The 24,853-nt window shown below is 38.2% G+C and overlaps 1 protein-coding gene across 1 annotated transcript in view; it reads left to right on the plus strand.

Annotated features, from left to right (window-relative positions):
- LOC139744209 (E3 ubiquitin-protein ligase PDZRN3-like) overlaps positions 1-24,853 on the plus strand; it is a 194,413-nt gene that overhangs the window by 160,554 nt on the left and 9,006 nt on the right. Inside the window, exons 7-8 of the mRNA XM_071654661.1 lie at positions 8,976-9,038; positions 10,039-10,137. Coding sequence (XP_071510762.1) covers positions 8,976-9,038; positions 10,039-10,137 — 162 coding nt within the window. The remainder of the gene's footprint in view (positions 1-8,975; positions 9,039-10,038; positions 10,138-24,853) is intronic.

The following is a 24,853-nucleotide window of genomic DNA, read 5'->3' on the forward strand; positions in this document are numbered from 1 at the left end:
GAGAATCATTCTCCATTGGAATGAATAAAAGATGGCTGCCAATCCCCTCTAGTCATCCCCTCATCCATCCTGGTCATGCACTTTCTTTGTCTGTTCTTCTTGCTCTGACTCTACCCCTATTACACTGTCTCTGCTTTTTCCTACAAGGAAGCTATCAAGCTAATGGTAAATAATAATCATTTCCTGCCAAGGGTAGTAGCTGTTGGTAAATAACATTTATTTCTAGCCAAGGGTAGTAAACATTGTGTCAAAAAGTCTCTGAGTCTAATACCAAAGTCTACTTGTAACAGCTCTATGCACTCTCCTGGTAAATGCATATTGCACATCATTTACATCTCCTCAAAACAGTAATAAAACTGTGTGTGTCAGTTCTTGCTGCTAGTGTGAGATATGTCTTTCAGCATTGAAAGAAAATCAAAGAGAGTAAGTTTAAATGGGAAGTTATTTCCGAGTAACTAATCTGCAAGTTGTAACTGGTAATATTATTGTGTTGTTTTAGGTAGCTTTGTGTTGGAGAATATTACATCAAATAGCATAAGTGTTCTTTTCTTCCAGATACCATGTAACTAACATTGCTACCTAGCTTACCTTATTTTTTTTTCCAAATCAGTTGTGATATTGCATTTATAAGTGATTACTGAGGAACCTTCTTTTTTTAAAGACCAGTGTTGGCCTTCATGCTTCCATATGGGAGATAGCACATATCACATTTTTCTACCTCTTCTCATGAGAATGAAAAATGCCCTCACATTTGCTTACTTGGCATAACCTACCTATATATAGATGTACTGTTGTGTGGAGAGTCATTGTGAAATCAACAGTAAAATTCAAAGGAGTTCCCATTCGTAAAGATGCTGCTAGTTCAAATGCTAATTTCTATGACTGTGTGTGGGTTCTGAAGAGAATCATCAAATACAAAACATACAAACAAACAAAAACGGGCAAGCAATGCATCTGATGTTTGCAGATTAATAAGCAAGAATGGATAAATGGGACGGAGAAGTAGAGAGAGGAAGGCCGTTGTTGAGTTGCTGGGTCAGGGAGGAAGTAAGAACACCTGTTAGATGGTGTGTGGGCCAAGATAGAGGGGCAGCTTATTGCATCGCATTCTTTGAGATGATATGAATTAGTGATTGATTTGAGTCTTGACCAGCAAAATAAGAAGTAATATAATGAGGGAATCAGTACACTCCTCCTTCAAGGGGTATTGATGTTAGCAAGAAAGAACATCATTTAGAAGGAAACCAGTTTGATTAAGAGCAAAATGTGAAGTGTGGGGTTGCAGAGTCTGTAAGTGTTAATGCGTAACTATCTTCCATGTGTAATTATCTTCCATAAGTTGACTCTTATGCTTTGGTGGAAATCAACCCAAAAGAACAGAGAGATGTTCATCATTCAAAGACTTGGAAAAAGAGATTTAGGGATTTCTAATGACTTCACAGTTTTATTTAGAGGAGCTGTGATATCAGTTGTAGTTACGTGTAGTATTATCGTAGCAACCACATCTCAAAGTTAGATAAAGAAGCTGATGGTGTATGTCACAACTTTCTTTCGGTTTGTGCTGTATGAAATATAATGATGATAGTCTATTCAAATGTACACCCCCACCAGTCAAGAAAACTGTCAGTGTGAGGTTATAAACACTATGCTATAATAATGTTGATGTTGAAATGTAGGATATTTATCATGAAAAATGGAAATTAGTGACACTGCAAGTCACAGAAAAATTGTGAGGGGATCATATGTTATTACCTCCTTCAAGTTTACATGGTATTCAACAACTTTGCTATGCTCTGCCATTGTTTATGTAACTTCTACTGTTTTGCTTGCTTTTATTCAAGATTTTTAAGACAATCAATTTCTAAGACTGGTTGTCAGTTCAGCACAAAACCAGGTAAAACTGTAAGCCCTACATTAGTGAAGGTTCCACTTGCCAGTAGCCACTGGTTTGGTGAGCTCTGTTGTACCAACTGCATGACCTCCATCTCTAGAGGGCAGCATACAATTACTGAGCTCACCATTAAACATCTGTGATCCATTGAACTGTAGTTTAGTGTGAATTTTCTGTATTGCTTGTGTAGTTGACCAGTACAATGTAGGCCTACAGTCTTATGATCTTTATCGTACCGGTACTTTTGGAGATATCTTGTCAACTTAAGCCAAAAAGGCGGAATTGTATTTTGAATTTGCTTTCAAATCATCTTCAAATTCATTTCATACATCTATTTCTTTGGTGTTACTGTATTGACATCATCATGTTGTTTACTAAGTTTGGCTTCCTCACTGTCTAGATCTGGATCTCTTCCTGTTCCAGTTTTCTGCTTCTTCATCTCTTTTCTGTAATAACCTCTTTTTTTTTTTAATTGACTTATCAGTTTGTTGTTCGATGTTTTCAAACTTCTCCCAATAGCTTTGAGGTATGCACTCTGTCTTTCTCTAGAATGCATAGGAGCATCTTGTACAATTATCTGGTGATGGATTGACAGTGAAGAAAGATTTGGCATTGAAAATTAGTTGCAATGAAGACTTGTCAGGTTAGCTGATTATCTTTAACATCAGGAAGTCCATTTTTGGGTCACCAAATTGTGAGACACTGAAATTTACCTGTTTTTCATGAAGAACCAATCTGTAATTAAACTGCGTTGAGTGCTTATCGTTATCACACTTGTTTTCAAAGCCAGCTAAACCCCTTGCTGATTGCAGAGGTAAGTATTGTATCTAATATTGCTAACAGGTGAAAGCAGCGTAGACGGGTGAATTTGGTCTCACCAGACTAGTATTGCTTTCTCTATTTACACAGCCTGTGTACTTCAATAAGGCCATGATTGATGCGTGGCCCTGTTTGTAGGTGGTGAACTTTCTGTGTCAGGTTAATTTTTGTGCACACCCATTTGAAATAAGTCCCAGTGAACTTTATATAGGAGCAAAAAAAACACAAATGGGAGCAGCAAACACAAATGGATTTGAAGTTAATTCCAGACAAGAGGTGAAATGATGAGTGGAGCGCAAACACTTATAAAGAGAATTACATTCTATTGATCGGGGTACATCTGGCTGGGGATGGACATGTCATTAGTTTTGTGATTTTTAATCATTTTCATGCTTCTCCTCATAAAATTTATTAAAATAAATGCTCTTGGGAATGGGAATTTCAAGTCTAATCAAGTCAATCACCCCTGGATTCCAGAGAATTTTGAGGAAGTAAGAAAGATGGTGGAATAGTTTCATATCAGCAGTAGATCAAGTGCTGCCCATTTTTTTTTTTTTGGGGGGGGGGGGGGGGGAGGGGGTGGACCAAACTAATCAAATGTATCGAGACAAAGTATAAATCCATACAGTGAGATTTTCTTCAGCTCTCTGTGGTTTTTATGCACAATCTCAACTATATCCCTCCTTTGAGAACATGAACTGTAATTCTGTTTCTCTAAATGAAAATTGGAGCACCAAATAATTGTTTTCCTGTGGTAGCATAGCAATCTGCACATTACTTGCTATTAACTTCCTTCCTTTTCTTTTTCGAAAGTCATAATTTGTGTCAGCTTTGATATGAAGTAGTCATTAAAAAGAGAGAATTATTGGTATGAAATTGAGGGAGATTGTATGAAGGCTGAAGTGTGAGACCATACTCATGAATCTCACATTTCAGCTGTAACTCCGGTACTGGATGAAATTTGGTCAAAATTTAAAATTGTCAACTTTGACATGGCCATTGAGAAAGCTCTTTGAACTGATTATCAATGATAAGGGTTTAGGAGAAGACTACCAGTATCCCACACTGGACACTGTAGATGGAAGAAGACAGAGTGTTTGCTACGATTTCACATTCATTTTCTGCATGATTGTAGGTTTGTTTTACTGATGACAGATATTTGACTTGTCACATCATGGGCCAGATATCCAAATTCATTTATTCTAATTTGATTGCTTTAAAAAATACAAGAGAAATAATTATTTTAAAAAAAAACACACACACTACATTCTGAGACCATTCTCTATGGGGAATGTGTTATTCATTAATATTCCATAGACACATTAACATTTTTATGTGCCAGTTAGCCATAAACTGTAAGATTGTTAGCCTTCTGCATTCAGTGAGCTGAGCGTTGTTTCCATACGTCCCCAGCGTGGCTCCATGGCAAACACCATCTGCCTCAGCTACATCAAAGATGCTAATTTATTGAACTGGGAGGGTAATTTCATTTTATCCGCAACATTGGAAGTGCAAGCAATTATGCATAGAAAAAGATTTTTTTCTGTTTTTGGCGAAAGGAGTGCGAAATAGGAGGGGAAAGGGTGGAAAAGACTCAGAGTTGCCAGGTGAGGTGTATTGCAGCATGGGCCAATGTGGCTGTAATGCAATCAAGCGCATTTCAACTTGTCACCTGAAGCCCATTACAGACGGGTATTCGAGGAAACGGGCGGCTGTGATTGGTGGGAAGATGGAGGCCGACGTGCTGACCTGTTTGATGATTGAATTATTCACAGATGACCACCTTACTGGGCCACTGCTCTTGTTTAGCAAAACTTAGGATGGGTGTTTTTCTCTCTTTTCTTTTTCAGAATAATGGTAAACATTGGAATGAACGGTTCCTTCGTGATATATAGTGTCTTTGCAAATTAATACAGGTCAACAATTTAGCTTTTAGAATGTTCTAGCTATTCCATAATTCATTTGCTTAGCTCCTTTCTGTGTTGCTCATTACTATCTCTATAAAGAGATATTTAATGTGGCAGAAAAAAGGGGAGTTTTCACATTATAAAAGTCTAATGGGAAAGTGCTTTGTGTCTGCCTGTATATTAAGAAATAACAAGCACAAGTTCAATCTTTGTATCAAGTGTATGACTATGTAAATTTTAAAGATCTGCTTGTTGTTTGCCAGTTTTTCCTCAATGCACTGTAAAACCCAAAACATTCTCAGCATGAAACTATCTCATGCATTTTACTTTCACAAATCTGGGCTCCTCCGTGATTTGCGAAAGCTCCATGCACACAAAAATTTTGGGTTTTACAGTAACTGCACATTCTATTTTTACCAGTGACAATTTTTTATTTGATTTTTGTTGTTGTTGTTTTTAGTCACATGACTCTCCATTTTAGCCTATGCCAACATGAGGGTTTAAAGAATGCTGAACTTTCGCGTACTCAGCAGCGACCCAAACTTGAGATCTTAAAGATCTAAAAGTTTTGCTGTCAGTGTGGATGGACAGCCAAAGATCACGAAGACTTTGCAATCTGAGCCTTTGCGATTTTTTGCCAGTGTGACCGTGGCTTATATGAGATTTGATTTCTATGCAAATTTAGACTGCTGTGTTACACTCAGCAATAGTTTGATATTGTATCTGCCAACTATGCTTAACGCGCGCACGCACGCACGCATGCACACGTGTAAATCATGTTAGATCTTGAATTAATAAAGTAGCGCACAGTGCCAGACTGCACACAATTTCAAGAACTTGACTCTCAATGCAGATAGTGTGTCCAACTAATTCTGGTTTTCAGAGAACTGACTGGAGTCATGATCTACATCATGTTTAGCCAGACACCTTGTGTGATCCATGTGCATTTGATGTGCAAAATTTGGATGCTATCAAATTCATATCTACGACAGTATGTTTTAACCGTATATCATTACAAATAACTTTCACAGAGGTAGCCTGCAGCAGTTCAAAAGGGAAATTCTCAATTGGAACATGACTGCAAGCAATGAATGGAAAAAAAATTCCCAGTATTTTAAGCAAAAAAATAAATATGACATGTGAAATGTGTTATCTACTTGGATTTGTTCCTGGCAGATTTCCATACTCGTTTGCAGATAATTATCTGACGCGTAATGAGAGTTCTTTGCAGAGCAAATGCCAATCTCTCAAATTGCTGTCATCCAAGCCAACACATTGCAAGGAACTCCATTCCTATCCCATCAATCCACAGAGCTTTAGTCAATCTGTCACGGACACCGAAACATGACAACAAGACCTAGTCACACTCACGTCAAAGTACCTACAGAGGCCAATTCTTCTTTATGTTCCAGTGTCTGTTTTTGTTTTTGTTTCCCTTCATAGCAGAGAAATGGAAAGGATGGATGTAGGGGGAGAAAAAAGATGTAACCAATACCAGGAGCAGTGGAAGTTTGCCTCCACTGTTCACCACTTGATTCCTAATTGGTCCCCGCGCGAGAGATACGTGGCCGTTTGCTTCATAATTGTTTTCGGGCCTGCGTGTGCAAAGAGGATGCCAGGGAAATCCTCTAGAGACTTGTGGCTTAACAAGCAGTCTCTTTTTCCAGATCAATATCTCTCAAATGCAGATCTGTCGTGGCATGAATTACTGTCCCTGGCTATACACATGGCATGTCTGACAAAAAGTTTTTTCCACCCATTTCTTCTTTTTTGTACTAACGAGAGAGCAGGCCAATATGGCAGTAAACTTGGGCCACAAAAGGTGGCAGTGAAGAAGAATAAAGCCGCCGCATCAAGGTGACATTTGGGTTACAAGAGAAGCTGTTTAGATATAGCCAAAGATACAATGAAGGCTGTTATCATTTGGAAAGGTTATCGGAAGTATAATGTTCAGGTTGTCTGTCTGTCTGTCAGTCTGTCTGTCTGTTCACCACCCATTCATCCCACTCAGATCTACAGTGACAACTGATTTTGTTTTATCTCTTTAATAGTGGCATATTCACTCCTGAAAAGTAATAGAGAGAAAAATAAAACTGTCTGTGGTTAAAACAGTTTTAGCACCATTTTTTTTTTCTTGCTCAGTTTTTGTGTGGTCTTTATTTTTTATGTTGAGTCACTTGGAACCCAGGAAATATAAGTGTTATAATGCCAGCATTCAGGAAGGATATCAAACTCAGATGTACAGCTCATGCAAGTCAGGGGAAAACTGTGTCAAACTTGCCCAGGTGTTTCTAAGATTTTTACTTGTTTTGAATTTTCATCCATTTGGAGAAGGAGAGGAGCATTACTTCAGGCCCTGTCTTCAGTTACACATTGTGTGTGCATGTGTGTGTTTGTGTGTGTGTATGTGAGAGAGAGAGAGAGAGAGAGAGAGAGAGACTATCACCCCCCCCCCCCCACTCCTGCTAAAAAATGTGAACAGTTTGTAGGAATGAAAGTTGAAACGACCCAGTCTAGGGATCAACTGAAAAACAACTACTTGCTCCGAGCCAAAAAGACATCTAGGAAATTGCATCTGCAAAGGCTGGGAGGCGAATGATAAAGCAGCAAACTTGAAACAAGAAAGGAAATGCGGGAAGAGCGGGGACTGTCCAGGGTGAGGCATCAGACATGTGTTTGGAGATGGGCGACCATCGGAATGTCTCCATTTATTGCCTCTCCAATCTATCTTTTTGAATCAATCACAAGCTTGTGACGAGGTCAGAGTGGTAAATTTGCCCCAGGTATCTAGCACACCTAGTCTCAGACGGAATGTATAATTAGTGAGGGGCTGCAATGCCACAGAAAAATAAATACGCGGACAAGAAAATACAAGAGACTTATTTGCCATCACATTCTCCCTATTCTCTCTCACTTACTTTCCTCTCTCTTCTTTTGCCCCAATATCTTTCTTTTTTTTTTTATTCGTAGGTATTCTTCAAAACCTTTTTGAGTTCAATCCATGGGTTTTATAGTGAGAATGGAGTAATTTTGCTACTGAGCTTTTTGCAATAGGCAGTTCAAAAATGCTTTTGAGGCAGAAAATACCAGGCATCAAGAGTGATGCTCTTGTACATTTTTTTTTCTGTCTTCTTTTTTAGATTGAGCCAAAATGGAGAGAAAGAGAGAGGGAGAATCTGGAAAACTCCAATAAGAAAAAAAAATAGCATAATATACAGGTTCCAGCCCAATTGGCTGCAAGCAATGGATTCCTGGACTGTCAATAACATTTCTGGCCAATTTGACAGAATGCAACACAGGGCGGGCCTTGTCTGCTGGAGACTCCCTCCCACATTAGCCCATGGGGGTGGGGTGGGGTGGGGGGGGGGGGGGGGGGGGGGAGAGGGGGTCTGCCTGAGACCTTCTCCTGAGGACATGGCGACATCAAGTGGTAATGCCAAAGTGCATTAGGCACTGGGACCCTTGTCCAAATCAGTTTCTCTTCTACAAGAAAGGAGATGAAAGAAAATTTACATGAGGCAAGGGGGGAAAAGTACATGTGACTTCATCTTTACCAGTAAACATGCATGGTAGAGTGCACAAAATCTCTTGACTTGTGAGTGCACTAGACTGTGTTTGTGCATTGTTTGTCCTTCTTTCTATCTCAGGCTCTCAGGACCCCATTGGGTATTTTGGTTCACATGATTTTGAAAAAAAGAAAAAAGAAAAATAGATTTTTGTGACATCAGCACATGAGATAAATTTGCTGATTAGATTTGTGACAAAAGTCGTCAAAGGTCAAAGGTCACTGAACTTTGGCTGAAAATGACATTTTGCAGCCATATCTTCAGCTAGTAATGTTAAGTAGCAAGCATTTGTTTCACCTGAAAGAATTTATAATTTATCAGGAATTATATTGTCTAATAAACTTTCTGTGTCTTGATCCATGATTAATTTGTGTTCATGTCCTAAGTTGTGCAAACTCAAAAGATGTCTTATATCTGTCAAGCACGAAAAACACAGAGAACAGTGTTCAAATATTATTCCAAATGAGTATAGGACTGAAGGTTGAAATGTCATTTTAGTTTTTGTTGTCAAAATAAAAATAACTGTAAATTCCCGACAATTTTGCAAGTGGTTAAATTCGTGATTGTGTAGTACAGTACTGAATAGAGAAGTACACATATGCATGCACATTACATTCATGTTGGTAACAGAGTTGATATTTTCGTGTGATTTCAAATTCGCGAATAGCATCCAAATCACGAAATTCGTGAAAGATAAAAACCTCACGAAATATTCACTGTATACAGTATATTGTGCATGTCATTATGTCACCATCATGTTCACCATTATTTTTTGTTCTGCTCTACTCCCAGATTGATCCAAATAGCATAGCAGAGGAAGACGGGAGGTTAAAAGAAGGAGATCAGATCCTACAGGTAACTTTGTGTTGCTTGAGCTCTTTTGTGCTGTTATATATGGCATTTGAATAAGTCTCTTAATCATATGAAATAGAAAAGTTATTCTTCTCATAATTGGTAATGAATAAAAAGACAAAAATAATAGGCTTCTGTTAAACCCATGTGAACACATAACATGTGTGTGTCCATGTCAAGTTGGATGCAGTGTAAAATGTAACTTCAAGATGAAAATGAAAAAAAAAAATGAACCTGATAATGCGTAGATGTACATAGACTCTGCTTGTGACAAAAATTATGGTGTGATATATTTAGGCTCGTGTATTTCTATATTGTGTAGTATACCAATGACTAAGTTTTTGGCCCCCATTAATGAGGGAAGTTGCCTATCTGGCACCAAGTTCTAACTCCTATTAGTCATCCCAGTTAAGCGGAGTTGACTGTATAAATAGCCATAAAATTGTAGCTTAGTCTTATAAGAAAGGTTTAACTATATACCACGTCTTCTTTCTTGGGTATGTGTGTGGCCCTGAAAAGGGTCTACCCACTCTTGGTATTTCTGTAAGCCTTTTCTCACCATTTTCAAGAGAATGAACATGCTTACCAAAATGCTGAGTAGGGCCAGACACATATCCAAGAAAGAATACTGTAAAACCAGAAATATTTGCGTGCATTTTAAGTTTGCAAATTTCATGAGAGCCAAGATTCACGAAATTTACATGCACACAAAAGTTATTGTCTACACTATATGCATTGAATGCCAGTGGCAATTCTTGAAAATTTCATGCCATGAAAAAGGCCGTTGGCTCCAATCGGCAAAAATTTCATGCTGTGAACACATCTTGATTTACATTACGTGGTATACAGTGTAGCCTTCTACTACTACAAGGTAAATGTCGTACTGCCATGGAAACCTTTAAAGATTAAATTATAGCTTACTATCGAAACTCTTTTCAATTTTTTTTTGTCTTGATGCCTTGTGTGCAACATTGTTAAAATTGTCTCTCTCTGTGCAACACAGATCAATGGGGAAGATGTGGTAAACAAGGACCAAGCGTTGTCGTTATTTGCCCTCCAAACACCATGCACCTCCCTCCTTGTATGTAGGCCTCAACTAAGGGTGAGTATATTATCTGATATTTATCTGTTGACAACTGCTGTATGCGTAAGACCATAATTCATAAGACCCAAGAGTGTTGTCTGATGACTTCTTGTTGTATCCTCATATTCACATCTCGTGTTTCAAGTTGAAACGTTCACAGTCTTGAAACCGTTGTGACTGGCATTGCCTGCTTGAATATGAAAATTCACCTTTCTCAGTGAAGGACTTTAATTTTTTTTTAAATCAAATAAATAACTAAAAAATATAGAAAATGAATTATCAAAAGTTAGGGCAGTAAAAAGTGTAGTGAAATTGTGGGAGGGGTGCAGTGTAGAGGAAAACCAAGGGAGAAGTAAATAGCACTAATCAAACCAACTTTTATATTACCTCTGAGTTTTCAGAGGGAAAATTATTTGATGAGGATAGAAATAAATAGCTGGTTTCAAACATATCCTATACACACATAAACAATTATAAAGTCATCATACACTGTTATTTTTATATGTAAATTATTTTAATGTTTGTTTGACCAAGTAAGGGATTGAAGTTGAAGGTCTAGGTCGACAGGTACTGAAATTAGGCTAAAGTTATGATTTTCCATTCCAATACAATATTTTTCGATGGGATGAATGAAAATTTATTCTGATGTATTTCCTTTGTTAAGAGAGAATTATAGGTCAGTTCTAGAGATCAGTGGTCAAGATAAAATGTAAATGAATGGGTATGCACCTGTGTCAAAATATAGTGAACACATTGTAAAGTGGAGGCATCCCAGTTGACTTACATGCTCCAGTAAAATTGCTCAAGTTCACTCTTGCCATTAGCATTCTTCCATTGGTTGATCTTTGACCAGTTTCAGGTGTGATACTAGTCAAGATTGGTGGAGAGAGCTTGTGATTAATTTGAGCAAAACATGCTTTTACCTGCACCCAAGCAACATTTTGTGTTCTGTTTGATATTACCACATTGAATGGCAAAAATGCATGGCAACACATCTTACATAAACACAGTGACACAATTCAGTTTTGAGGAAGAAATGACTGAAATGCTTTAGTAGTATTGCCTGTTTACTGAAATTCTCAAAGTCTTGACTTTATTTTTTCATGCATCTGTAAGAGAAGACAAAGCAATGGCAGCAGAATTAATGCAGAATGAACTTGAGAATGTGAGACATGTCGTAAATGAGCAGACATTCATTTCCGGGAGTAAGTGTCAAATTTGTCTGGAAGTGAAAGGGTGTTGAAATGAAAGCTCTGTATACAGTATTGGGTCGTAAATGTACTTCACACCTCAGTGTGTACCCTCTAGACATGCAGCTCTATGTAGCCATTGACAACAGTTCTGTATTGATGGAGGTCATACAAGTGATTGAGGGAATTTATTCTGCATCAGCTTTACTTGCTGAAAGAGAGAAGATAACTAACGGTATATTGGTAACAGCAATTCCATAATGTAGTGCATTTACTGCAGTGTGGTGAACACAGTCTTACCAGAACACAGTCTTACCAGAACACAGTCTTACCAGAACACAGTCTTACCAGAACACAGTCTTACCAGAACACAGTCTTACCAGAACACAGTCTTACCAGAACACAGTCTTACCAGAACACAGTCTTACCAGAACACAGTCTTACCAGAACACAGTCTTACCAGAACACAGTCTTACCAGAACACAGTCTTACCAGAACACAGTCTTACCAGAACACAGTCTTACCAGAACACAGTCTTACCAGAACACTGTCTTACCAGAACACAGTCTTACCAGAACACAGTCTTACCAGAACACAGTCTTACCAGAACACAGTCTTACCAGAACACAGTCTTACCAGAACACAGTCTTACCAAGGGGCATTGATCTTGAATTTCAAGGAGAAAATATCAGGCAGCATATATGTACAAATGATTGTGTTTGTTTTCCTGTGGCAAGATTTTCCTCAAGCATACATAGTGAGCGACTCTAAACATAAAAGAGATGCAAAGACATGGATATATTTATTCCGCCCACTCTTATCTGAGTATTCAATCAGATTCAAGAGTTCTGCAATGAGAGCAACTTTATCATGACCTTTCATATGTTTCATTGTGTGTGTGTAAGATGACCAGTTTCTACTCTGTGATCTAGCCATCATGCTCCCCCTAAGAGAGGGACTATTGAACGAATGCATTGCAGTGGTCTCAAATGAGTGACCTAAATTTCGAGAAATTCCTTCTGCCACATGTAATCAGGAAGGGAATGGAATACCACCGAACCAATTACTCAGATCTGTGGCTGTTTTGCTTTCATCTGTCATGAACTGCACATCCCACCAAAGAAGAATGCCTGCTATCTGTATCTTCCCTGCCCACTGGAGTTTAGGCTCTTTCTTGGAACATTATCAGCACTTCTTAAGGGTGTCCCTTTAATGAGTATTTTGTATAGACAATATGTTACCACAGAGAAGAAATGATGATAACCATGAAACATATTTATGCAAATCACAAGAGAACCTTCTTATTGATTAATGTCTCTATGCACATTGAAGGAAGTAAGATAAAGAAAATAAAGGAAAATAGGCATGAGAGGAAAAAAAGAAGAAATAAAGCAATATGAAAAGTGGCAAAACTTTAACATACTATGTAAAGCCTAGTTCATTGACAAGTTGAAGAGACATTGTTCCTTTAAGCCGTTATGGACAGTCTGATTTTGCTATAACACACATTTCCCATAGACACCTGCCTGAGTATATTCGGTGCTGGTCTTCAACGGGTTAATATCTTAGTAGGAGCAGCATTGAGTAGGAAAATGTTCTAGGAATTACTTATTATCGAGTCTTCATTACAGACTTTTGCATTTTACTTTTTTAAAGTTCTTTCAGAATAACTTGCCAATTTGTGTGTTTATAGAAGTTGCCATAGTGAACAATGATTATTGTTTGCATTGTATCTTAAAGATTTGTATCTCAGTGATCAAGTTTTGAATTGCTCTAATTGGTTATGAAACATACCACTACAATTGTAGAAGACAAGTCACTGTAGTTTGTTCAACTTGGTTCAAAGTAATACTCATTTCAAGTGCATATTCAGTCTGGCATCTATCCAGAATTTTGTTAGACTTAAACATTCTTTTGTGGTTATGAAATGAGAAAGTACCATTTTCAAACAGCATTAAGCCTCTTTCTATTCAAGACTGGTCATCAAAATTAGGAAATACCTGTTAGATCACCATAAAAACATGTAGCATCACTCTGTGTTTTGCGTCTGAAGCGATGTTAGATTGCCATATTAATGTGAATGTCTTCTTTCCCATGTTCCTGCTAGATTCATAGAACCCTCGAGACATGAGAATATCAGGCCTGAAAATGTACCCACACTGGTTTACAAGATGATTCAGCCATATTTGTGTCATGCATCCCTACCTGCTTTCTCCGTTTACAAAAATGATTTAGTCTGACTACCCCGAGATCAATCGTAATGCTGTCATTCTATGCCTACCCATCTTCAGTGTCCTGCTTTACCACTCTCTTCCACTGCATTCTCTAAAAACTTCCTGGTTTCTTTCTCTCTTTTAATCTTCTCTCTTTCATGGCTCTCTTTTCTCCAAGGCTTTCAGCATCTTCTCTCTGACCCATGTTGTAGAAAAGAGAATGTTTAGGAGTGATTCAGATTTGTAATCAAGATTTAGGAATGTATGTATTTTTTCTCTTTTTTTTAAAGCTTAAAAATACCCTGGATTTCAAAGCAAAAAGAGTAGTGATGATTAAAGGACTACGTTTCCGGCTCAATCTGTTACATGTTACCTTGCTCCTGAGATGTTTTGCAGCTTCTTTCATCTCAGGACTAGGAGGTTCTTGTGTTATTTTGTGTTAAGGACTTTCCATATCACAAGCATCACACATTGAGGTTGAAAGTGATATCATGTCTTTATTCAACTAATATTGAGTAATCTTGTGATTAATCTGTTCATGATCAGCACTTTGTTCCTCTCATGCACTGTGAGTTATTTTTATGGATGATTTCAAGGGTTGAGCAATTCAAGGCTAACTAGTCCAGTTTGACATTTTGAAATGTTGTGACATTTTAAAGTGTTGTGATGAACCCTCCTTTCTCTGTTAGGAATGTGATATGTGGAGTGCAGCAAGGAGACAAAATGTTGACCTTTAAGAGATCCCAGAGCAGTGGCATGGATTTCATTAAGCCCATGTTTAGATACAGTATTTAACCTAAACAACTAGTCAGTCCTAACCACAATCATTTCAGAGTAGGGAAGAGCTAGATTGAATTAACAACACTCTTTCAGCTGACGGGGGTGTAGGCTTGTGTTTCCTCCAAAGTTCCCTTTCTCTCCCCCGCCCGTCAACCAGCCTGGAGTCCTAAAATATCACAAGTAGTGATCTGCCCGTGATTACGCTGCTGCCTCTGTGTTTGCATGCTGGTGCAAATAGGAAATAGGAAACGTGAGCTGCATGATGACAGAGGGCAGTTTGGTGAGCTATGCTTCTCTCTCAAGATGACTGCAAACAAAAAATGCAGCGAGCAGATGGGGGTGGGGGATGGAAAGACATGATTCCCTGTACGTGGGGCTGTAGTGATGAATTCCATGTTGTATTACATGCCATGCACTCAACAGGCATAATAAGGATATTTCCCCCATTTTTTTCATCATATCAAAATGATCTTCAATCTTTTTTAATCCACTGTTTTTGTTTTTGTTTTTCAGTTTTACCTTTGCATGCCATAATTACGTATAGGGGCCTACTGGTAGTCAGTCTTATACCAAATGCAGCCAGCTTTAAATAGTCCTATCCAAATTTCACTCTTTCTTGTTCTTGTCTAATGCCTTGGACCAAAGGCGTGACAGAGACTTATAGTTAATTGCATAGAGTCTACTCTTTTATAGTCACTTGTTGATGGATTGTTGATGTGGTAGGAATATTTCATACCTCAATACAGGTGTGTTGACTGTAAAAGCAAAAAAAAAAAAAAAAAAACATGTGGAAATTGTGAGAATATGCAGAGACAAAATCCACTGTAAAAAATAGAGCCCACCTGTCCTGTCCAACCACTTTAAAGGAATGGTATAGTATTGGTGGAGATGAGGATTGAGCTTTTAACTTTCTGTGAGATACCAAGAAACCACTTATGAAATAGTACATTCTTAGAGGAATTCAAAATGTATTTGATGAAAATCGGTTTTAGAATGGCTGAAACATCCTAAAAACAAAGTAAAACAAAGTGATTGTAATAAAAGGTGGCTCCCACCTTTTATTATGATTGGTTTGGTTGGACATCTCAGCCATTTTTTAAACCAATTTTTATCAAATACACATTGAATTCCTTGTGGAATTACATCATCTTTAATATTTCAAGAGAGGTTTCTCACTATCTCACTCAAGAATTTTAGAAACCTGAAGTTTAATAGGTCTCAACCAAAACTATACAATCTCTTTAATGTTTCTTGAATTAATCTGCTGACACAAACAGCCAAAGAAAAAGCTTGTCTACTAAAGCATATTATACTTAGTATTGAAGATGAATTCACAACACGAAGTATGACATGAATACCATAACACCCTCAGGACACGCATGGTTGATGCTGCCTTTTGGATCCTGAGACGAATACCATGGGACTACAGTTTACCTTTCCCCCATCAGTACTGGTTTAGTGATAGTCAAGTGTTGATTATACCTGGAAAACAGAGATTATCCTGTATGAAACAGATGCCCTACTCCCTCTACTCCTGCTTGATTAGTGCAACAAATGTTATCATTAATAGTTGTGTGAAGTTCTAGGAAATTAAGTTCCATTCTTAGTACGAGTAGTAGTTCTGATGAGTGTGTTACACTAATCACACCCATCTTTGTTCAGTTTCATACATTATTTTTCTCTAATGGGTCAAGAAAGTGTTCAACCATGGAGTTGAACAATCTTTCATCACGACTGACTTTTACAGACAGCTGATCGATATTGTTGTAGTTATAAGTTATGAGCTTACAAATTGAAGCCAAATTGAAATATAGCATATTTTTCTTGAAATTTGGTCAGCAATAAGACTTTCTTTCAAGGCTGTCTAACTCAAGAAAACAAATTGACAAGCTTGTTTGAAAAGTACAATGAATAGTTAAAGATAGTAAACAATATATGCAAAGAGTTGGGACATTTGTTCCAACAGTCTTCAGTGTTCTCAGGTACAGTATTTTAAAATTTTGAGGAAACACACCGCACGTCATATTTGATGGTATTAGTCTTGTCAGAAGTCCAGAAGAGGAAGTCTGCTTCACCTCAAATCCTTGCTTGGCCTGGGGGCTTACTGGGGAATAATATTGCCAGGCAAGGAAAACTCTGGGAGAAAAAAAAAGTATTTATGGTTAGGTTTGTTTTCTCTCTCCACATTTCTCTTCCTGTTGACTGGTCTTTGTCCTGGGAACTTCACCAATTTTTCCCCATCATCTCTCTTTTGTCATAATCATCATCAGCATCTTTCTTCTCCTTCAGATTCACCAACTCTGCTCTTGACATTTTGAAGTTTGTTTGTTTGTTGTTTTTTCAGTACTTCTCTGTCTATCCCTCTCTTCCCCTTGCATTCTCCTTTTGCCTTTTTCTTGTCTACCCATTTTTGTTCCTCTCTCTATGTTTATCCTACTGAAGTCTTCTGTTCTCACTCTTTGGGCAAAGTGAATACCTACATTCAGCTCTAAGTCTGGTGTGGAGGAAGGTTATGTGAGATAATTTCTCATTGCTCAGAGAAAACAAAGGTTAATATAGCAAATCTAGGGAGACCGTATGACAGACACCACTCCCTTGCACTTTTACCCTTTGTCTCAGCCACTCTTAGTCTTATGAGTGCAAAAGATGTGTCGTGTGGAATCTAAACATACACCACCATTTCCTTGAAAGGCGACCAACTCTTCATCGGTTCACGACCTCTTGAGATGATTGGGGGGGGGGCTACCACAGGTGTGTGTACATGGTGTCCAGCCTGCAGCTACCTTGCCAGGTTGTGCTTGACTGGTCATGTGACTATTAGTAGGTTCATATCATCATAAGACAGCAAATACAGTGATTGGTCAGAATGTTTCCTGCACCACATCATCAGTTGTTTCATATTCTTGCATTCATTTCATAGTGTGTTTATCACACTACCCAGTCTTGCACTTTGCACATACAAGAATTAAACTAAAAACAAACCAAAATTGTGTATGTTACATGTAAGTCTCTTAGCTGACTCATTATGCCCCTTAGTCCCACACCTGTATATTTTAGTGCAGTTTTGTTTTATGCTGCTGCCCTGGAAGTGATGGCAGAAGCATTATTGTTATCATGTTTGTGATATTCGGAAGAAGACTATGTTCACTGAAATTATATAGATGAAAATGAAACAGTCATGTCCAACTTAAGAGTCACTGGATAACAAGATAAAAAAAAGGATAAAAAAGAATCAAACATACTGAAGGAAATTCAAAGAGCATGAATTGTTCCTTTACTTTGAGAGGGCCCACTCCCACCACAGAGCCTAGAAAAGTGACACGAGACTGGCCTGTGTGTAAACAGGGTCCGAATGAAGCTCTATTACTTGAGCCAGGCAACCAGCCCAAAGCTCATGTGTAAATAGTTCCCAGCGACAGATACATAGGCAGCCTTGGGCTGGCCATGAAAAGCAAGCCCTGTGGGCTACATCTATGTGTACTGGGAGTGTTGGTTTGATCTAGTCACGTAATGTCATTTTTAACTTTTACATGATAGTCTGCCAGAACACTAATAGACAGCTTGACATAATGTTCAAAAAATATGTATACAATAATTTAGAATATGTCGATTCTCATCAGAATCTGTGTCAGTACTGTAACTTTTTAGTGGTCTATAGCCATCATTTTTATTACAGTTATAGAGTACCAAATTGTGAAATGAGATATAATTAGAACTCAATGCCTTTTGAGTGATGACATCATGCAAGTTTACATGTTCAAGTACTTAGGAAGGTCCATCACTGAATGAGAGCTTAAAAGTAGCAAATGTACATTGTAGATCACTTTCGCTGCATTGTAATATTCTCTTGCTGCCCAATGTTAGACCCTTAGAAGAGCATTGATATCGTATGTGGATTAGATTTTTTAGAGAACCCGCATTATTTCTATGTAAGCACTTATCACACAAAGTGACACTTTCTGCTTCTAGTCTCATTCATTTTGTGTTATTCTGTACATAACTTTCATTTATGTCTTCAACACTGCTGAAACTAGATATTTTACTTGTTGACGTGCTTGCAGCAGAGGGAATAACAAAATATCTCTTTCTAGCTTCTCCGAGCAGGCATTTTTTCAAGGGGCCCCATAGTTTCAACATGTATTTTCCATGTCTGACATTTTATTTAGATAGCATGAGCAAGAAGGCAAGTGAGTTTGAAGCAGATGGGTCGTATGTTGTATTGTCAAGCATGTATTCTCTTCTTTTTTCTGAAGATGCCTACCCAGTTTGTAAATACATTAATCCAATGCATAATCCAGCACTAAAGTAACTCAAAATGGATCTTTCTCTTGGATATTAGGCCATTTTGTCTTTTTCCACCCGTATCCCACTACCAAGCCCACACACACACACACACACACACACACACACACACACACTCATAACCATATTTGATGAGGAGCTTTTGCCTTTCCTTACTGGGCCTCAGGAGATTTCATCAAATATTTAGAGCATCCATAGCACACCTTCAAGGCACATCAACATAGCTACCACTTAGGCTCTTGACAGCCATTACAGTTTTATATGCCAATATCATACTTGGCATTCTCTATGGAAGTAAAGCCTTGTTTATCACGGAGGCAGCAAACGAAATGTGGCATCATTTATTAGGATCATTTGTTTAGCTCCATCTAAACCAGTGAGACTGTTCAGAGACAAACAGTGAGATTTTATCTAAGTACTTTGGCTAGCCCTAATCTTTGACAATGTGATCAAATGGAATCCCCACTTGTTACGTGCTCGTGAGATATTGTTGTGTGAGATTAGAAAGGGGTCATTCACTGTCAGCGTTTTCGTCGCACAGTGCGGCAGGGGGTTATCTGGATGCACGTTCCAAGTAATGCCAAGTCTGTCGCTGTTCATGCAAATCCTCACATATTTCCCTGAAGTGTGTGTTTGTATGATTGCTGCATCATTGCAATCATCATGGATATATCATGTTTAAGCACTGTGAGATATTTATATCATCTGGATTTGAATCTCACTAATAGTCACAATTTCTATGCCGCAGCATATTAAAAGAAATATTTTGTGTGTTTATGATTAAAAATGTCACACAAATAATTGCTTCAATTAGTGGTTGTGTGAGTAGGCCTTTAGCCCCACCCATTTTGAAGGGTTCTGGCCCTGCTTCCCATTTTTACTGGACTAACTTTGTTTACTTGAGCCACTAATGAAATTTTTTTTTTTTGAGGGGGGTTGCTATCCCAACCCATCATAGAGTTTAGTCGGCACCAGGCCAACCACCCTGGAGCTACTGAACTCAAAAGAGATTATCCAAGAAATACTTGATATTTGTAGCAGCAGTATTTCTCTGGTTTATGTCCAAGCCATGACTCTTTAAGGTATCTCTTACATTGTACTGCTTTGTAAAGGATCCCCATCTCTTAGATACAATATTGTCATTTAATGCCATTTTGTTTTCGTTGTATGCTACTCAAGAAGGCAGTTGATTGAGCTTCTGTATTTTTTTTTTATTTTTATTTTTTTTTGGGGGGGGGGTAGATTAGTAGTAGTATTACTATTGAATAAATGATTAGAAGTTGGGAGAGTGAAGTATGTAAAAGTTGTGGGCTTTCCAGTAAAAGTGTCCTAGGTTAAGAATACTGATCAAGAGTAAAATAATGCTGGCATGATACAGCCCAAATGGAAGCTTTAGCTACAGATGTGACTCAGGAGTACGCAAACATTGATCCAATGCACTCTAATTTATAGATGCCGAAGTCAAACACATCCACGCTAAAGTCAAATACATCTATGCATGTGGTTGAGTGGTTTCTACATGATTTCTGTGTGCAGTAACAAGAACGGTGTGAAGGGATGTCAATACAACCACTGTCAGATGACAATGTGTTGCATAACATGCCAGTAGGATGCATTTAGCCACTCTCGCTGTGATGGTATTTAATGGATCTTCACTCTGAAAGACTGCCAACAGTCTTTCTGTGTGTGTGACTTGCGATTCTCATCAATCGATTTGCTAACCTCAGGGTCAAGTAAACATCTCGCTGAATTAACGTGTTAATTGAGTTAGTAATAGGATGATGCATTTTAAGACTCTGCATGGTTTACATACAGCCTGTTGCCACTATGTTATTGGGAAGCAGATTACAAGACGACGCTTTTATTGGACATGAGAGCAAGATATTCAAAGTGCATAAATTTTACAATGAATACAGGAGGAGGCAGTGGTAAAATAGGACAATATTTTGAAGAGTGTATTATTTGTGTGTGTGTGAAGCTGCACTCCGATTTTCGGCATCTAACAGGGTCAAATGCAACTGCCGTGGTATTTCTTGTACGTGCCCTCTACCATTGATTTTTTTATGATGCCCTCAACTGCACTCCACTGGCCAGCCACATTTCGATGGATTTCATTCCAAGTTTTGTACAGAGGTGTATCATCTTGATGGATTGGGGGGGGGGGGGGGGGATGGGATGGATGTTAACCAAGGCTCTCTCGGCAGTGATTTCCACCCTAGTAATGTCATAACACTCATATTTAGGGACTCAAGCTCAATGGCATTGAAAGGAAAGCTCCATCCTGTGGTACTTGGGAGTTGGCAATCTGTCGTCAGCAGTCGGTCAAGCCTGACTCATTTCCTGTGCTGTCTGTAGCTATAGCGGGCAGAGCGAGATATCACTTCAAACTTTATTGAAATAACACAGAGCTTGAAGCATGCCCTAGCTGTCTCTCGGTCTACAGCATGCAGAGAAACATGATTGATGTCAGGTTATCCATACCCCCATCCCAAGCAAACACACTTCCCTAAAGCCCTTCTTCATTGGTGCATCTCACTAACCAAATGAGACCAGACTCAAGCTAGTGGGTTAAGTAAAGCTAAGGGTGCTTGGCCCATGATGTAGCATTTCAAAAATCAGCCTTGTCTTCAACACTCTCCCCAGCAAACAATGTGCCACTTAAAGGTGGTGAAATACACCGGCTTGTTTTCTGGCGGGTTTTTAGGAAAGAGGGGGCATTAATGAATAACCCCCTGGGGAGTAATTTAGCTAAATCACGTGTATGCAGTCCTGTGGATGGGCCAGACGCGAGGTGAGCATTGGCGATGTCCCTGCTGCCCCAATAAAACTGTCGCTCAGTGATCGATAACACATTGCACATTACAGTTCTGCCCCAGCACCAAGGCGGCAGTGTGCTGGCACACTTGAAGGAGAGTTAGAGTGATGGATTGTGATACAAGGCAAGGAATAAATGATCCGTTGAGATTTTTTTTATGTGATGTCATGTTTGCTCTTTGTCTCAGAAGTCCTGTTTGATTCCTTGACATCTTTCTCAGCTATCAGAAGACCTTTATTCCTTGACACACACACACACACACACACACACACACACACACACACACACACACACACACACACAAACAGCATGCAGCTTGTTTGGAATTTTGTAGTATGCAGGTATTCTATCAATCTGATATGATCATGTGCTATCTCTGTACATTTATAATGTAATCTCTTCCACTGAAATGGGATAAAAGGTTGAAGAGAAAATGTTAAAGAGAAAAGCTTCCAAGTTCTAGCAGAAGTGGAAACTAATGTTCTAAATTGTAATGATGAAATAAAAACATATATTTCAGTTTTGAATTTGATATATCAAGTGTACAAGAAAGAGATATTACGTCTAGATTTTTAGGGGAGAAAAATGACTAATGAACAGTATTGTGTTTGAACCAGTCATAGGAGAAAAGCATCTGAGAAGAATCAGTGTCCATGTTAGAGCAGTGATGAACTTAAAGGGAGAATACTAAGGGCAAGAAGAGAGAGAGAGAAAGAGAATATAACATTTAATATAGAGGAGAGGTGAAAGAGACTGCCATTGAAGTGCTAGAGAAGTGTCATAAAGAACCAGAGATCTCCGTAGAATCCTCTAAGCCCTGTTGATACTGAAGCCCTCCTCTCTTCCTCCAGTGGTCCTCTCAGACAATCATCTCACACGAACATGGGATAACATTCCAAAACCCTGGGTAAGGTGCGAGGTATCGTTGATATACACACAAACATCTTTCGTGCAAGCGCGATACGTATCTCTACATAGAAACAAGCTCCTACGTCACCATACGTCACTGTGATCATAATCGCACCCTGTTCGGAATTTTCAGAAGTATACATGAATTCAGCGATGACCGCTTGTAATGATTCCAGTGTTCAAAATAGATTTCAGTTGAATACTGCATTAATTAATTACTTTTTCTTTTTCTTTTTTTTTGCACACCAGGTGTCTGTAGACTAAAGCTTTTCTGTTTCTGTTCCTTCATACTGGGAGATTTTGAGGAGAAAAATGTCAACACAGTGGGTCATTGCAGTTTCAATATAGATGAATTACAAATAGAGCATTTTATTTTATACACTCGACTTTAATTCAGAGAAATATATTCTAAAAGTTCCATCATTTCAAATAAACTTTGTTTACATGAATAAGGCTCAGCAATGGAACATGTGTGTCTTAAAGTGGCTTCTTGAGCGAGACTTCCAGTTCGTGTGCAGCTACAGTGACTCAGCATAACTTTCAGAGATTCTCCCGTTTTCCTGCTGTACGATCTAGCATGATATTTATCACATGTTCATGCTTTGTTTGTCACATTGATGTGCATTTTGCTTTGTCTTGTGACCAATTTGCATTAACATGGGAGGAGGGTAGACACAGCACAAATTTGCAGAGGTTACTTTCTGTTAATGCTACAATTTTTGCTCAGTAAAAATAGGGTGCAAGGCTTACAGAAGAATGCTTGGGTGTGTCTAGTGAAATCCTTGGTATGACAGGAGAACCAGTGGAGATATGAGATGTGTAATGTGAAGGCAACCCGTATCGTGGATGTGAATGTCTTCCAAGGATAGGTAACAAAAGCTAGAGTCAATTTCAAGAGAAAGCTGCTGTGTGTTTCAGGGTACTGTCATTTCAACCAAACAAGACAATGCCCATAAAATTGAATGGACAGAAGTGATATCTGATTCCTTGTCAAAGAAAGGTAGGAAAATCTTGAGATATATCTGATGTATGTCTGCACCTTTATCCTCTGAGAGGCATTCTTCATTTTCATAATTTTCAAGAGGAGCATAGGTTGATGGTAGCACGCAGTGGAAGAATATTGAGAGATACAATATTGTGACTATTGCATTGCTTGCTTGTGCATCACTTCAGTCAATGATATAGCAGATATGACCCCAGTGCTAGGTTATTACAAAGCAACAAAAACTTTATGTCTGGATCCACCCTGAAAAGTGCTGAGGCATTATGTATTAAAGGAAACGCAAACCCAAAGAGCAATGTGGATTGAGTGAAAATATTAACATTAGTAGAATACATCCGTGAAAGTTTGAGGAAAATCTGACAATCGATGCAAAAGTTATGAATTTTTAAAGTTTTGGTGTTGGAACCGCTGGATGAGGAGACTACTTGAGGTTATGACGTATGAGTGGACAACAATATAAAGAAAATATAAAAGGAATTCAACAAAAATTTGCTTTTCTAGCAAAATGAAAGAGTACTTCACTAACCGCTTTCAGAAAGCAGGGGGAATGATTGCTACCCCTAACAAATGTCAATATCAAGTTGATGGAATGTGTAATTTCATGAAAAATGAATTTTTATTGAATTCCATTTATATTTTCTTTATATCGTAGTCCACTCATACGTCATAACCTCTAGTAGTCTCCTTACCCAGTGGTTCCAACACCAAAACTTTGAAAATTCATAACTTTTGCATCGATTGCCCGATTTTCCTAAAACTTATGCTAGAAAATGTTGCTGCTTTCACTCAATCCACATTTCTCTTTGGGTTTGCGTTCCCTTTAAGACTGTCTGTCCATACCTGACTGTCTGTTGTGACAAAGAGTCTAGTGGATTGTTTTTGTACTGGATTTAATACTTCTCCCAGGTATGCTACATCAAGTATATAGATACATTGTGGATACTATGTGAATGTAAATGACTATGCATTATAATAGTGTTTAATGAAACTGTTTTATACTTTGAAACAAAAGTTAATAACTGTGAGAGACAAATTCATTTATATTCCGTAGAAGTTGATGTTGTAATAAGCTATTCAATAATAAACAATCTATTCGCATGGTGATATTTATTCTTAGATATCTTGATAGAGACACCATAATTGTCAATGTTTTTTTTTGTACTGTAGCAGTGTTTTATTTGTTTTTTTGGTCCTGCATTTGAACATCATACAGCTCAGTCAGCATATTGCAATTTCTGAAATTGAGAAGTGCTCGCACAAAATATCAGGGTTTGTGTTACACATAGAGAGATAAGTAGCTGGATGTATAGATAGATTGGTACAAGAGATGCCTGTGGTCACCAAAAGGCTATTTTTCTTTCTATACCTTCAACAATTTGCTAGCTTTGATTTAGAATATCAAATATCCCTTGATAGTTTCCTCATCCGGACTGAAATGCCGCGTAGTATGCACATCAACAAAAAATTTGAGCTGTTTCTGATACAGCAGTGTTCAATTAAACCCCAAAGGAACAAAACTCTC

The sequence above is a fragment of the Diadema antillarum genome, unplaced genomic scaffold (genome assembly GCF_040938485.1).
Source record: "Diadema antillarum isolate AM-2024a unplaced genomic scaffold, OU_Dant_1.0 seq00001146_RagTag, whole genome shotgun sequence".
NCBI lineage: Eukaryota > Metazoa > Echinodermata > Echinoidea > Diadematoida > Diadematidae > Diadema > Diadema antillarum.